This window comes from Aplysia californica, unplaced genomic scaffold, assembly GCF_000002075.1.
Source record: "Aplysia californica isolate F4 #8 unplaced genomic scaffold, AplCal3.0 scaffold00367, whole genome shotgun sequence".
NCBI classification, from domain to species: Eukaryota; Metazoa; Mollusca; class Gastropoda; order Aplysiida; family Aplysiidae; genus Aplysia; species Aplysia californica.
This window is the reverse complement of record NW_004797637.1, coordinates 649,231-663,269: the sequence shown is the minus strand read 5'-3', so window position 1 is coordinate 663,269 and position 14,039 is coordinate 649,231. Positions and strand designations below refer to the sequence as shown.

At 38.0% G+C, this 14,039-nt stretch overlaps 1 protein-coding gene across 1 annotated transcript; it reads left to right on the top strand.

Moving 5' to 3' along the window:
* Positions 1-4,822: 4,822 nt before the first annotated feature.
* LOC101861900 (calmodulin-2/4) lies at positions 4,823-13,188 on the top strand (the record flags this gene model as incomplete). The annotated part of the gene is given in 4 exon segments (XM_013085352.2): positions 4,823-4,847; positions 6,458-6,598; positions 7,763-8,005; positions 10,707-13,188. Coding segments are annotated over 4 exon segments (441 nt in total), but the record flags the coding sequence as incomplete, so codon positions are not given.
* Between the last annotated feature and the right edge of the window lie 851 nt (positions 13,189-14,039).

Below are 14,039 nucleotides of genomic sequence, written 5' to 3'. Positions count from 1 at the left end.
AAATTAATTTGGTCGTCTACAAAGATGCTACGGCTATTTAACTTTTCAAATCGAGCCGAACTACGCGGGTTGTCATTTGTTTTGCCCGGAAGTTCACGCGCTACTCCTCTCTCTCTCTTTCTCTCTCCCCACTGCCCCCAAACAAAATTGCACGCTTTAAGGCTAACAGTAGTAACACAAGAGTGCTGGAACGTTTGTTCACGGCACAGAATTCTACAATTCTGTTATCACAGTGTAAAATTCTGGGGTTCAGGGTGAACGCTGCACGGGTTAGCCATAACGGTGAATGCACACCGGGTGAGAATAGCCAAAAGGCTCGCCTGCGCTATTGGTGAGAATAAAGGTGGCCATGTGAGAATAGTGGAGGTGGACCTTTTGGCTATTTTCACCCGGTGCGCCTTCATCGTGATAAGGCCTACCAGTGTAGCGTTCACCGTGAACAAACGTTCCAGCGCTCTTGTGTTGAAAGCTTGCAATTTTGTTTGTGGGCAGTGAGAGAGAAAGAGAAAGGGAGGGGGAGAGAGAAAGAGGAGTAGCGCGAGAATTTCCGGGCAAAACAAAATGACGACCCGCGTAGTTCGGCTCGATTTGAAAAGTTAAATAGCCGTAGCATCTTTGTAGACGACCAAATTAATTTACTTTTGTGTTTTATCATCATTTTTTATCTTTGTTTTTGTCAATTTGATCGTCCCCACGCCGATAGACAGTATTCAGAAAGAGAGAGAGAGAAGGAGTAGATCTTGCGAGAACTTCCAGGCAAAACTAAATGGCGACCCGCGTAGTTCAGCTCGATTCGAAAAGTGAAATAGCCATAGCACCTTTGTAGACAACCAAATTAGCTTACTTTTGTGCTATATAACGTCATTTTTTTCTTTGTTTTTGTCTAATTGATCATCCGCACCGATAGACAGTATTCCGAAATTAGGGAAAAACAGGTGTTGTTTCACATCGGGTGAGAATAGCCACCGCTGGCAAGTCTTTCCGGGGGTGAGAGGTCGATCGTATTTTTATTCTCACTCCGAGTGAGGATAGCCACTTCCAACTCAGTGTCACTAGATCTAGATCTACTTCGGGGATTATCTGGTTTGGCCCCAAATAACTATAAAGTGGGTTTTGGCTCCACTGACGATTAGATCTAATCTAGATTCTGACTTCTGGTTCTAAAATCTGAACGATTACTTTCAACGTGCATACCGATATAATGCTGTTTGACGCTCAGCGAGCAAGAAATATCAAACTTAATTATACTGAATTGCTAACGCAGTGAAAAAAGTGTCGTGAACTTAGTTTGCAGGCTATGTTCACCGTGAACTGAATCATCCATCATTGGCACACAGAGGCACGACTGAAATGCTACGGTCACTCAAAGTGATGATGAAACAGCACAGGAATACTCTCGTGAAGAATAATGCAGTGGTGGTCCGAATGCCAGGGAGTTTACGGAGGGCGAATGCGGGAACACCAAAACAGCCCCAGTCAATATGGCAAATAAGGCCTTGCTCTCTCAACGTGCTGAACACGACTTCGATCCTCTTCCCGTGTTCAAAATTGACAATTTGAAAATAAAAGTTATTTGCAGAAACAAAGGAGAATGGAAGAAGGCCAAGGTGGGAAGAGGGGTGGGAAAGGGTGAAAAAGAGAAACAAAAGGGAAAAGGGTAGGGGGTGAAGTGAGCAAGATCATTCTTTAATTGCAATCTACATTCAGGCCACCGTGAACATAGTCACTGCGAATTGCAAAACATCAAATTATGGCTAAATTCAAGGGGCAATGCCACCCCTCACCTCTGAAACCCCCCGCATGTTTTTTTAAGGTTATGGGGACAAGCCCTCCTAAAACCCCCCTTGTTAAAAACACATGAAATATTATTGCTCATTTTGTACTGAAAAATAGCAGCGCATCTTTCGCTCTTTTTCGGATAAAACATCAATACCGATACCGAGTATTAAAATCAGTATCGATATCCAGTACTCCTGGGTCCCAAACCGGAGAATGCCCTACTTTCTTCTTCTCGATCTCGTCACATTTGAAGTCCGGTCACATCTGTCATATTGAGCCGTCCTGCTCAGTTCATCTGTCGGCCCATGAGCTTCTCTTGTACATGTGTCAGTGGGGTTGGCCACGTTTACAGTATCACTATAGGCTGGCCTAAGAATGTCATCATACCAGCAGTTGCCATCACTCTTCAGTTAGAGAGAAAGTATTATTTCAACAATTTTTGGCCTAAGATTGTGAAGAAATTTTAAATCTGATGGCATGCTCCCTGTAACCTCACTTTTTAAAAAACCGTGCCTGCCCCCCCCTCTCTCTGAAATTCAGTGAAATCCCCCTCTGATTTAAGTCCAAAGTGCAGAAATTACCTGAAGCCAAGAAGCATTTGGGCGTGGTTAAATAGGAATAAAAGCCATCAAATATAATTTCAAGAAATATTTATTTGCAACGAATATAGATTCTATTAAGTCAATATATTTTTGTATAAAAAACGCCTGAAAATGAAAGCAACAAAGGGCTGCTATAACAAACAATATCTGAACATGAGATGGTAGTGACAAGGTGTTAGCAAATTCTTGTCTTTTTGTGCTGTGTGTGACAGCCAAGGCCAGTGAGGGATATAAAAAATAAAAAAAGATCAGTGTTTGAAACTTACTTAGTGCAAAGCCCCCTTTTCTGCCCTTTAAAAAAATCTCAACCGGTGGCGAGCCTTCTATCAAGACCACTTTTTTCATCATGCCTTTGTTTGCGTTACGTTTGTACTTTTGCTTTACTATTTACAACAACCGCTGTCCTTAACACCTCAGGGAAGAAGACGATACAATCTATGGCCAGATTACTCTTTTTTTAAGCCTGATTACTCTTTTTTTATTTACTGATTACTAAAACGTATGCTGATGGGTGGGCAGCCCCATGAAGTGTATCAAGGTCACCCGGTGTATTGCGCATCTGCAGTCACGTCAAAATTTCTACACACAACACAGTACAGTGTGGCCACCCTTTTCTAAAGACACTGTTCTGCTATTTCTTAAAACGTACAAAGTGGGAGGCTCTCATGGTCTTGAGGTACTGTGTTGGCCTCTCATTCAAAGGTCCTGACAGTGATGGAAAATTTTCTTTCCTAAAATTTTCTCCTTTCACACCCTTTCCTGCTCTCTCATCATGATTTGTCATCTGCTTTCATTGACCCTTCTCCCCCCCTCCCCCCCTCCCCCCCCTCCTCTGGGCTCCCGACTCTTTCTACTGCTATGCTTGGATCTGTCTTTCAGCCACACCCCTGATCTGGGGGTAGGTAAGATCGAACACCTAACCCTGTCAGATAAGGGCAGGAAAAAAATCTGTGATGTTGCGAACGTTAAAGATCCCTTAGTGGTCCAAAATCAGTGAGTAGGCTTCGGCCACCACCTGCGCAAAATTCAAAATTAAAATGACCAGTTTTTTTACTTCATAGGACTCCTTGCCTTCTGGCAGCCGCATTTCAATTTGGAAGGTACTCTGTATTTTTTAAATTGACTGGAGTGTGTTCACTTTTGGGATTAATTGATTATTCTCTTATTGAATTTAGTACAACCAAGGTGCATCTAGCACTCAGGACCTCTGAGATTTTTCGCCCTGAGAAAACTAGGTGTTTGATTTTTACCTACCTTAAGATCAGGGGTATGGATGAAAGACAGCAGTGAGAAGGAGCCAGGATTATCAGTAGAAAGAAGGCCAAAGTTGGGGGAAGTAGAGCATAAAAGGGGCAGGGCTGGGATGGGAGTGGGAAGGATGACAGGGTGGAGAGAAACGCAGACGATGCTATAATACTAGAGAACAACAGTGGAGAAAATTTTTGGGAGAAGAAAATTTTTCCATTGCTTGCAGGATTCAATTATGAGACCTTATAACTGAGAGGCATGCACTGTACCTCTAGACCATGAAAGCCTCTTTTGCGAAGACCTGAGAAGATTAACAACTTCTTAAGTTGCTCCCAGCAGCTCGCTGTCGGAACAGCTGTGCTGATGAAGCGGCTCGGGGACATTCCTTTACGACTATTTCGACTAATTAGCTAAATTGCTGAAAACAAGTCTTTTTGCTGGGAGTTCTTTCAGTAGGTCAAGAAATATCAAAATAGGTTGATTTGTTTTGATTTAATGACCAATTTAGTCATGTATGTCACTTTAAGATTTTGTACCAAGAGAAGGCCCTGTTTTTGGTTTAACCCCCCCAACCCGGTGATAAAGAGTTTAAAAAAGAAATTTGTTTTCTTTTTTTATCTTGTTTTCACAAGTTAACCTCAGACAGATGAAAATGTACCAGCTGTATATATATGCTCCTATATCTAAACTGAAAAGAATTTTAAGGGATATATGTCATCTTATGAATGAATTTGCATTCCTTGAGAGTTGCTAGTGAACTTGGCAAGTTTCTGTGACAAATGGACCAAAACTATTAGAGTATGGTCAGCAAAATTGTTTTATGTTAGGGAATTAATTGATAATGTCTCGTCTAGTTTTGTGATTTTTGTATTTATTTTGTTTGAAAGCTGGAGTGCTGTTGCTCAACTTTACTTCTCAGAGAAGGAATGGGTAAAAAAAAAAAAAAAATAGCTGTTCAAAAAGGTTGGAAGTATGAGTACACTACAGTTGTAGGCAAAGTTTGTGTTAATGTCAGTTGCAGCTCTAATTTTCATGAACATGAATTTGACAAGTCTGAGTTGGAGCTTTTCATGTTAAGAGATTTCTTTGCCTCCAGGTAAAATTAAAATTCATAGCAGACCATGAATTCAGAATGAATAACAGTAGAAGTACAACTTTCATGTTTTCATGAATTTCATTTTGTCTTGTTTCAGGCAAAACAGCCTCTCAAGAGGGATGGTAAGATATTAGATTTTATTCCTGATTTTTTTCCACAAGCAGAAAGAAAAGTATTCTTGCAGTCTTTTCTCTTGGTTGACTTATGAAATTCAGATTCTCCTTTTTATCCTACTACATATATATATTTGTCGCTTAGCTGTGTGATTCAACTGCCCAAGTGACAGAATTTCCCAAAATCACTTTTGATCCCTTTATGTAGAATAGCCTTTGATACATCTTAAGTTAAAATCCCGAGTTTGAAAGATTACTGCAAAGTGTTTCATTCCTTCAGTAAATCAATCGCATATCACACAGATCCCCGATTTCCATGAGATTCAACCGCCCAAGTGCCAGTTTTGCAGCCCTGTGGCGAATGGGCGGTTGAATCACGCAGATTCAGTGACTTGTTGAGGTGTTCATCTGTCGCGTAGGCGGCGTGACCCACACGACTGTGGCCTTTGTCAAAACAGACTGGAGGGTAACGTCAAACAAAGTGCCGCCTTTGCTAACTTCGACTCAGATTGAACCCTGTCGATAGTCAGAAGATTTTGTCAATGAAGATTGCGTAATCTATCACTAGGTTTGGTCGTGTAGTTGAGAAAGGGCAAGTTGGCATCAAAGATGTTAACACTGACTCGACAAAGTAGGTAAATTGTTGCAAAATGAATTTTTAAAAAAGCCTATGATTGACAGCTAAGGGGCGATTATTTCACATTCGGTACAACTAACTATTGGAAAATATTTTTTTCGCCACTTCTCGCCTTTCTTAATTTGCTTTAAGTGTGCGCCCCTTGGTGTCTGTCATGTACCATTCTTGAATGAATCATTGATTAGTTTATCAGTGCCGGGTAGATGATACTTAATTTGTCACTCGGAAAAAAAAGCAGCTCATAAACATATTCACCCCCAAAATTCTCTTTTCAACAAACCTTCAACTTCAACTCTCCAGCTCTACTCTTCAATTTGATACAAATCGCATGCATTCTACCTAGAGTTTGTGTATACAACTGCCCTCATACAGTGGTTATTCATGACTGTTGCAAAGACTGTTTACATGATTTGGAGATGGGAGCTTCATGATTATCAAATTACCAGAGAGCAGAAGAGGACAACAATTTTGTGAAAATTTTTTTTTTGACAAACTTGACAAAATTACTTTTCCATTACTACAGACAGAATACAGTAATTAAAGGGGACAGTAGTATCACGAAAATGGGAGTTGATACAGAGCATGAAAATAGGGAGTGTGGGATGGTCAATAACATTATGTATGCGTTTTTATTGAATTATTGAGCCTCTTATACATGGGGAATGAAATCATGTAAATTGTAAAACAGAATTCTGGGCTCTGATGTAGACAGTGGTAAGTGAAGCTCCAGTCTATTTCTGAATGCCTACTTGTCAGGGTTAAGAATTTGTTTTTCTACTGGAGGGTTCCTGTTTTAGTAGTGTGATTCCTTGCCTGAGACTAAACCATATTGATCGTCTTTATTTCCCAGCTGTATGATATTCTTATGTGGTTTGCAGCATTTACATATTCTTTAACCATGAAGAGTAATGAATTGGAGTGAAATAAAAATTGTAAAAAGAAATGTAATGTTTGTATTGAATTCATTTTATCCCCCCGGCAGAGCTCCAAGAAGCTTTTACAATGAACTGTGGATCTGACAACACTATTCCATCATCAAAGTTAGGAGTTGTCATCAGGTCCATTGGACGTGCCCCAACAGAAGCCCAATTGCAGTCCATCTGTAGAGAACTGGAAAGTAAAGGTACAATGTCTTTGGTGTAACTAATGCTTTATACATTTCTGCTGAAAGTATATTGGCATTATTACAATGGTTTTTGTGTAAGAACACTTCCTGTAAGAGATTGACTGCCTAAGAGCTTGCATTTACCTGGTAACATATTTTTTTCTCTTAAATTTTCATGCCTTAAAACTGTTCAAAAAATGAATTTCCATTTTAGCATTGAGTTTGAACTGAAGGCAATGATCTTTTATAAATGTCCTGCTTTTTACCATACTTTGTGCATGCATAGAGGCCTTCTTCAAGGCCGATTAGTTATGGACTGTAATGTTTTTAAGTTCAATAACACACAAACTTGTTCTCCCTGTATAGTGAAAATATTTTGAGACACATAGAAGAAATGCCAGTTATCTCAATAGGGGGACATAATATAAACAATCTAAGATATGCAGACGGCATAGTCCTAATAGCAGAAGATGAAGAGCACCTACAAAATGTCATCGTACTAGAGAGTGACAACTTGGGCTTAAGCCTAAACATCAAGAAAACTGAAACAATGGTGATAAGCAGAAAAACTCCAACCCCAACATGCAATATCAAAGTCAATGATACCACCCTTAAGCAAGTACAACATTTTAAATATTTGGGGACCATTATATCATCAGATGGGAGATGTCACACCGAAATTAAAAGCCGCATTTGCCTAGCAAAAGCAACCTTCCACAAAATGAAACAGATACTCACAAACATCAATCTGCCTCTGGAAAAAAGAAAAAGAGTGCGGAAAAATTACATCAAGCCAGTCCTATTACATGGATGCGAAGCATGGACAATCAATGGACAGCTGGACCTGGAAAAAACAACTGAGGCGACAGAGTTGTGGTTCATAAGACGCATGCTGCGCATCCCATGGACAGCTAGAAAAACAAATGAAGAAGTCTTGGTTGAAGCAAATTGCAGACGACAGCTTAATAGTTTGATGTTATCAATACGACTCTCACAACATGAAATGCAAAACAAAGCAACCCTCGCCACCTTTTGAAGTCTTATAGTTTTTTTTCCCAAGGATACCCTTATATTCCCTGGTTTTACTATAATTTTTTTGATGTAGTGCTGGTTCATTGACCATGATTGTATTAGTATTAGTCAGTTGTCATGTCTTTCAATTATGTATACTGCATTTTTCAGGTGTGCGATCTCTGAACTGCCAGCAGGTGGAAGCCATCATCAATAAGTACGAATTTGCTCCAGAGTCTCCTGACGCACTCCGAGAAGCCTTTAGAATCTTTGACAAAGATGGCAATGGTTTGATTAGTGCTAGTGAGATCAGGCATATTTTGTGTAACCTTGGAGAGAAACTTACAGATGAAGAAGTTGATGAGATGATCAGAGAGGCAGATCTGACTGGAGATGGCCAGATCAACTTTGAAGGTTTGTAATAAACCATTGCTTGATAAAATTAGATGTAGCTGTACACTGTGTACTTACACACAAGAATGGTGGAGGGAATTGAGCATTCGTATGCTCACAAAAATATGTCCTTTCACCAAATATTCTTTTCAGGCATTTTTGATATTCATAATTCTTAGTGTTAACACCTTGCCCCCTCGGGACGCCGATCGGCGACAGTAAGAAACTGTCTGTTTTCCCCACGGGACACCTGCTTCTGTCAATAGACGCCAAATGGAGGCTGCACTTACTCAACTGTTCCTTTAGTTCCCTGAAGGTCTCTGGCTAAGATGGCAGGAAGAAAATGGTCTCTTGGGTGGCAATAAATATGAAAGTGCTGGCTTTGTTATGTGGTTGTAAACCTTGGTTGCCCCGTTCTTGGTTGGTCGGCGACACTTCCAGTTGTCTAGAAATATTCTTGCAGTCTTGCACTTGTCAGCTGATCAATATTAAAATTTGACTTACACCGGCGATGAGAATCCCAATGGCGCAATACTCTTCAATGCTCAACCTTGGCGTACAGTTAGGAGTACAATAAGGAGATCAATTTAATAATTGAATGCTTTTATTTTCTTGCAACCTTTAAGGAATAGAATGTTTAGGGCTATCACGATTGATTTATTTCAATAAGAAACAACAAAATGTGTGTGTGCCTGGTGAAAGGGACCACATGTCGCACTTTGAAAAATCCCGTTTTTTGGCATTTTCTTGTACATAATTCATTTCTGAACAATGTGCTTTTTAAATTTTGAAGATATCTTCAGTAGTTTTTGAGATATGGGCGATTTTGTAAGGCAGGGTACGGAAACAAAGTTTTGAGAAAAACGGCTCTAAAGTTTCACCTCTGTTTCTGCAGAAAAAACAAAAACAGAACACCCTTTTTTCATAACAAGTCACCATTCTAGTAAAAAGGTTTTGCTGTTGCTGAAATATAATGTTGTTAAATCATGTTCATAATTATTATTGTTTTGTTTAAAAACTTGGATACCCCCCTCCCTCCCCCTTCATCTCCTGCAACACACACAGGCAAAAAAAGTATCTTCACCACAGTAACTAGGGAACTTAACACTATCTATCATCAGGGTCAGAGGAAAACTTTTTGTTCCTTACCCACTTAACAAGATTGCCACATATCCAGATCTTAGAACCCAGACTCTCCCAGGAATAAATGAAATTTTGTTCTGCATACATTTAGAATTAAGAAAACAAAAATGCACTACTATGAGTAAGCTAGATCTAAACTAAATCTAGATCTAGGTTTATCAAGAAAGAACAGCGTAATGATAATTAATACTATTAATTATCATTATAATAAATAATTATTAGTTTGCTAAATCTAAATCTATTTCTATTATCACTGTTGTTTTTTATGTTGTTAATCTTTACCTGCTTCGCTCGGTTCTGCTTCAAGTGCAGGGTCTGGAACTGGCGATGGCACCACAGATCGAACTCATCTTCTTCCTCTTTTCCCAAATCGACGTCAGAAACGAAATAATCGCATATTACATCTCTAATGTCTTCTTCAGTGGCCATTCTGACATTCCAATGCATCTAAGAGAATTGAGAAGAGACACAATTTCCTGCTCACGAATAGCAGTATTAGATCTAGATCTAGTACTAGATCTACTACTAACAGTACCGGTAGTAGTAACAGCTGGCAGCTCCGCCGTGTTGTTGTGCTTCGAGACGACCTGACAACACAGTCGCTTCTCACAAACTAACTTTAAAAAGCAGCTCTACAATAAAAGAACAGCTTCAAAGTGTTTATATTACGTCTTCAAAACAAATTCACCACCACATTGAACAGGAATTTCAAGAAATACGGTTTGCACAGGGCAGAAATAGGCGATACAAGTTTGCTCTCCAAAGAAACAAAAGGGTATGGATGCGCAAAGTTTCGCTTTGTTTACATGTTCTAGATATTCATGCGCACTACCTGCCATTGGAGAGCAGAGAGAATGACTTAAATTTTAGTATGCAATGTGATTGGGTCGACTTTATGAATGGACAAGAGAAACCATCCGCAGTGTTTACCCTGAAAGCCAGTTTCCTCATGCATTTTTTGGGATTATGCAATATACCTTGAGTTAAAAAACACCTTTTAAAATGTATTTTAAAGTCAAAATAACCCAAATCCTTGTAAATATCAATAAATAAATGGCTGAAGAATCCATTTTTAATGGAACTTAGTTTTTGTCAAAAATTCTATTTTTGACCTTTGAAGCCTGATATCTCGGTTTGAGAAAATGCGACATGTGGTCCCTTTCACCAGGCACACACGTTTTACAACACAGACAAAAGAATGTTTATCTGATGGCCAGACCGTGGACAGTAGCTCACATTGTGTACTTTTAATTATGTACATGATTTGTACAATGAAATGCTATGTGCATTTGAAAAGTGAAGCACTTTTAATTGAGTAGAGTATATAAAATCTATAGATATAAGAGCAAAGTCCCTCCCATGACTGAAGTGTGCTTTTGGGTAGAGTTTTTTTTACTCGTCAAGTGTTCAGACATGACCACTGCTTCAGACAACTTTCACGCCTCATTTTTTAATTTTGGTACAAAGTGGTAGGGAATAAGCAACACATGTAAATAGTGTGCTATTGACTATAATTTGCTGTCAAATTTAACAAATTTTCTCATCAACTCAATGCATGATATATTTTTTTTCTTTTCAGAATTTGTGAGAATCCTTGAAGCTGGACTTTAAAGGTCGACAAATATGTTCCGAAATCCTGAGGATAGGTGCCTTTTGACATTCCGAAATTTAGTTTATGTGAATATGTTCCAGAGGCAATTTTGCTTTGAATAATTGTGGAGCCAAATTATTAGTATTGTCAACCATGCTTCTTATACAATTTCAGAGTGGTTTGAAAATGGAACAATTTATCATTATGCAGTTTGCTTTGTTGATGGAATTGTTCTTATTTTCACAAAATATTTCTTCTAACCTTGAAAATTGGAACTTGAACTCAAAAGTTTTCTTCATACGCTTATAAAAAATACAGGCTGTTCTTGTCACTGCTGTTCACTGTAAACTGCTGTTCAATGTGTAATTGAAAGTTGGTGGATAAATATACTCGAGTTCTTTTGAGTTGAATAGTTCCTTCATCTTCCTGATTCATTCTCACTGTGCCTTCATAAATTATATATGATTCAAGTGTGAGAAGAGGTGAAATGGTAGAGTTGTCGCCTTTCCCATTTAAACCGTAATAGTTTTATTTGGCTTTAGGCTTTGAATGCCCACAATGATATCACTGGGGTGTGTTTTGGTTCTTCCAGTAAACGATTGTGAAATGAATTTGACATTATTATCTTTACACCCAGTATGATGGTTTATAAAATTATGCAGTCCGTGTTCTCCATATAACACAGTTTTTTCTGCAGCGTGATCTTACTCAGGTATTCCAATACTGTATTGAGTATTTCTCCCCTCTCTGATTTGAGCTTTCCTTAGAATTAACTTCATAGACGTTTACTTTTGTAAGAAATTTTCTTTTGAATCATTTGTAATAACTCACAGACACTATAGTCACTATTGGCTTGTTTCTGATTTTGCAGTTATGAGAATGTATTGTGTTTTGATCGCTATTGAAATGCTGAAAAGATTTCTGTTGTAGCGAATCAAAATCACAGTAAGGTTAGAATATACTGATGTGCTCTTCAGCTTGCTCTTTAGCTGTTTTGATTTTGAGATGGAAAAGATCTTTGCCAGTGTTTAGTACAGGAAGGCCACAAGTACAGAAGTTTTTTTTCTCCTAGTGATTACAGTATCTCATCTCATGCAAAGATGAAAATAGGAGAGACAGCATGTCTGCTTAAACGTGTTACTATGTACTCTGTCATCAATTCATGATTTCTGTTTGGGTTTTGTAAAGTGTAATGAAATTTAACTGCAGGGCTTTCTGTTTGTTAATAACTAAATCCCTATACACAGTGTAAAATGAATTGTGGGAAATCAGTTCTCAGTTGACAGTTAATGAGTAGTTGATAGCTGTGAGTTTAACTAGAACATTCTCCTCCACCGCCTGCTGGCTATGTCAAGCGATCTCATTTGCAAGATATTTGGAGCTACAACTTGCTGTAATAAAATGCTTTCTTATTCTACATGGAAGGCTGGTACTGGTAATGAAAGTTTGCAGAGTTATGATTTCATTGAAATGTTTATCATTATCAGATTTTGTCTCCATGTTGACAATGTCATTTCAAAATTCTAGGTTCATGCAGATGTGAATCAAAACAGTACTTAAAGTAAGGAGTGTGGCGAATATATAAGATTTGTTACCGATTCTTTTTGGTATTGTCCTCAACATGGATTTTATTTAATGTAACTAATGAATTTATTATGCAGGTTTTGGTGGTTACAATGTTATCGATTAATGTGTTTAATAACTTTTATTTATTATGATCTTTTATTTTACAGTCCTTCACATTGTAACATCACTTACTACCTTCAGGCACCACTTGCATTCTTTTGATTATTGTTTCACTGCCGTATGTGAGCACTGTCTACGCCCAGGCTGTGACATTAATGTTCATGCTAGTTCCAGTTATTAATTTTGCAACCAGATTTTCAAAGAGCAAAATGAGATAGAAACATTTTTAATATATTGCTTTTGCTGTTTTATAACAATACAATCAAAGTCATATATAGAAGTGCCCCTTTTGTTTATGCTGTCTGAATTTCATTATGTTCTCCATTACAATATTATTTAACTGTATTATTGTAGTTGGGTTTGTCTTCCTTTGATTGTTTTCTTTTATTTGGAAAGGGCTTGATTGTGAAATGTATCCACAAGCTTCCGTTATATACAAACTTATGCTTTTCTCAAATTTATATTTCGTGTAAGGCTCCATTATAATTGTTAAATATTATATAAGTTATCGTTCTAAGACACAAATTTGTGGTATAATTGCTTCCATTAAAAGGTAAATCTGGTTTGTTTTGTTTAGTTGTTTATTTTTTTTTCATACCTGAATTTTTGTCACTGGCAATAATGATTAGAGTTATTTGATCTTCTGTTATTTGAATTTTGGTTTTAAGCTGTGGCAAATTTTTTCTTTAGTTTCCTAATTGTCAATCTATGAACCTCTGCTAAAACAGAATGCACAGAAAATAGAATTTGTACGAATTTGAATAAATCTTTACTATCAATATCTTTAGAATGTTATTGTCTATTGGTCTGTAAGTTTTGTTTGATGCGGATGTGGAATTTTGTAATAGTTAAGGCTAAGGATTATTTTTTATAAAAGGAACATTCTGCAGATAATTTTAATAATAGACACATGATGTGTTGCCTTGCTGGAAGGAAGTTTAAGATACAATGTAGATTTTATTGTGGATTAGAAGGCCTAATTTAATTATTCAACCTTTCAGTCAGCACTGTGAATAATCTCTGTACGGTAACTTTCAGTTGTAGATCTAGATCTATAGAGAAAAGAAAAAGTTAAAAAAATTTTTTTTTTAAAGGACATCTGGACCTCTGATGGTGGCACATTACTAAAACCAGGGACACCTGTCAAACATGAAACATCAGCAGACATGAGAACAACTTTTGATGGATTGAAAAATTGAACATGCTCAAGGAACAAAATTACAACCCATGACCAAGATCTTCTAACAAATAAACATGGGAAATAACCAGCTTTTCACTTAAATGATTCTTATTACAGTAGTCTCCGCCTAAACGCACGGTGCTCGGGAGGGATCTTGCGCGTGTGTTTATACGGAGCGTGTGTTTATACGGAGCGTGCGTTTACATGAACCTTTGCAAGGGGAGGAAGGGACGCAGTCATCTCAATTCCTTATTACTCTAGTAATCTCCCTTGGAAGAGGGGGTTATTTTGGCAGATAATGTGACGACACGTGACTGTTTTGTGAAGGATTCCCCGACAGGGGTTAAGAATACAATTACAACAGCGTTGAATGGGGGGACAAACTCAAAGTAATGAATATGCACTTTAAACGTCGGGAACAGATAGCCTTTGAGGAAACGGTTGGTGATAGTCAT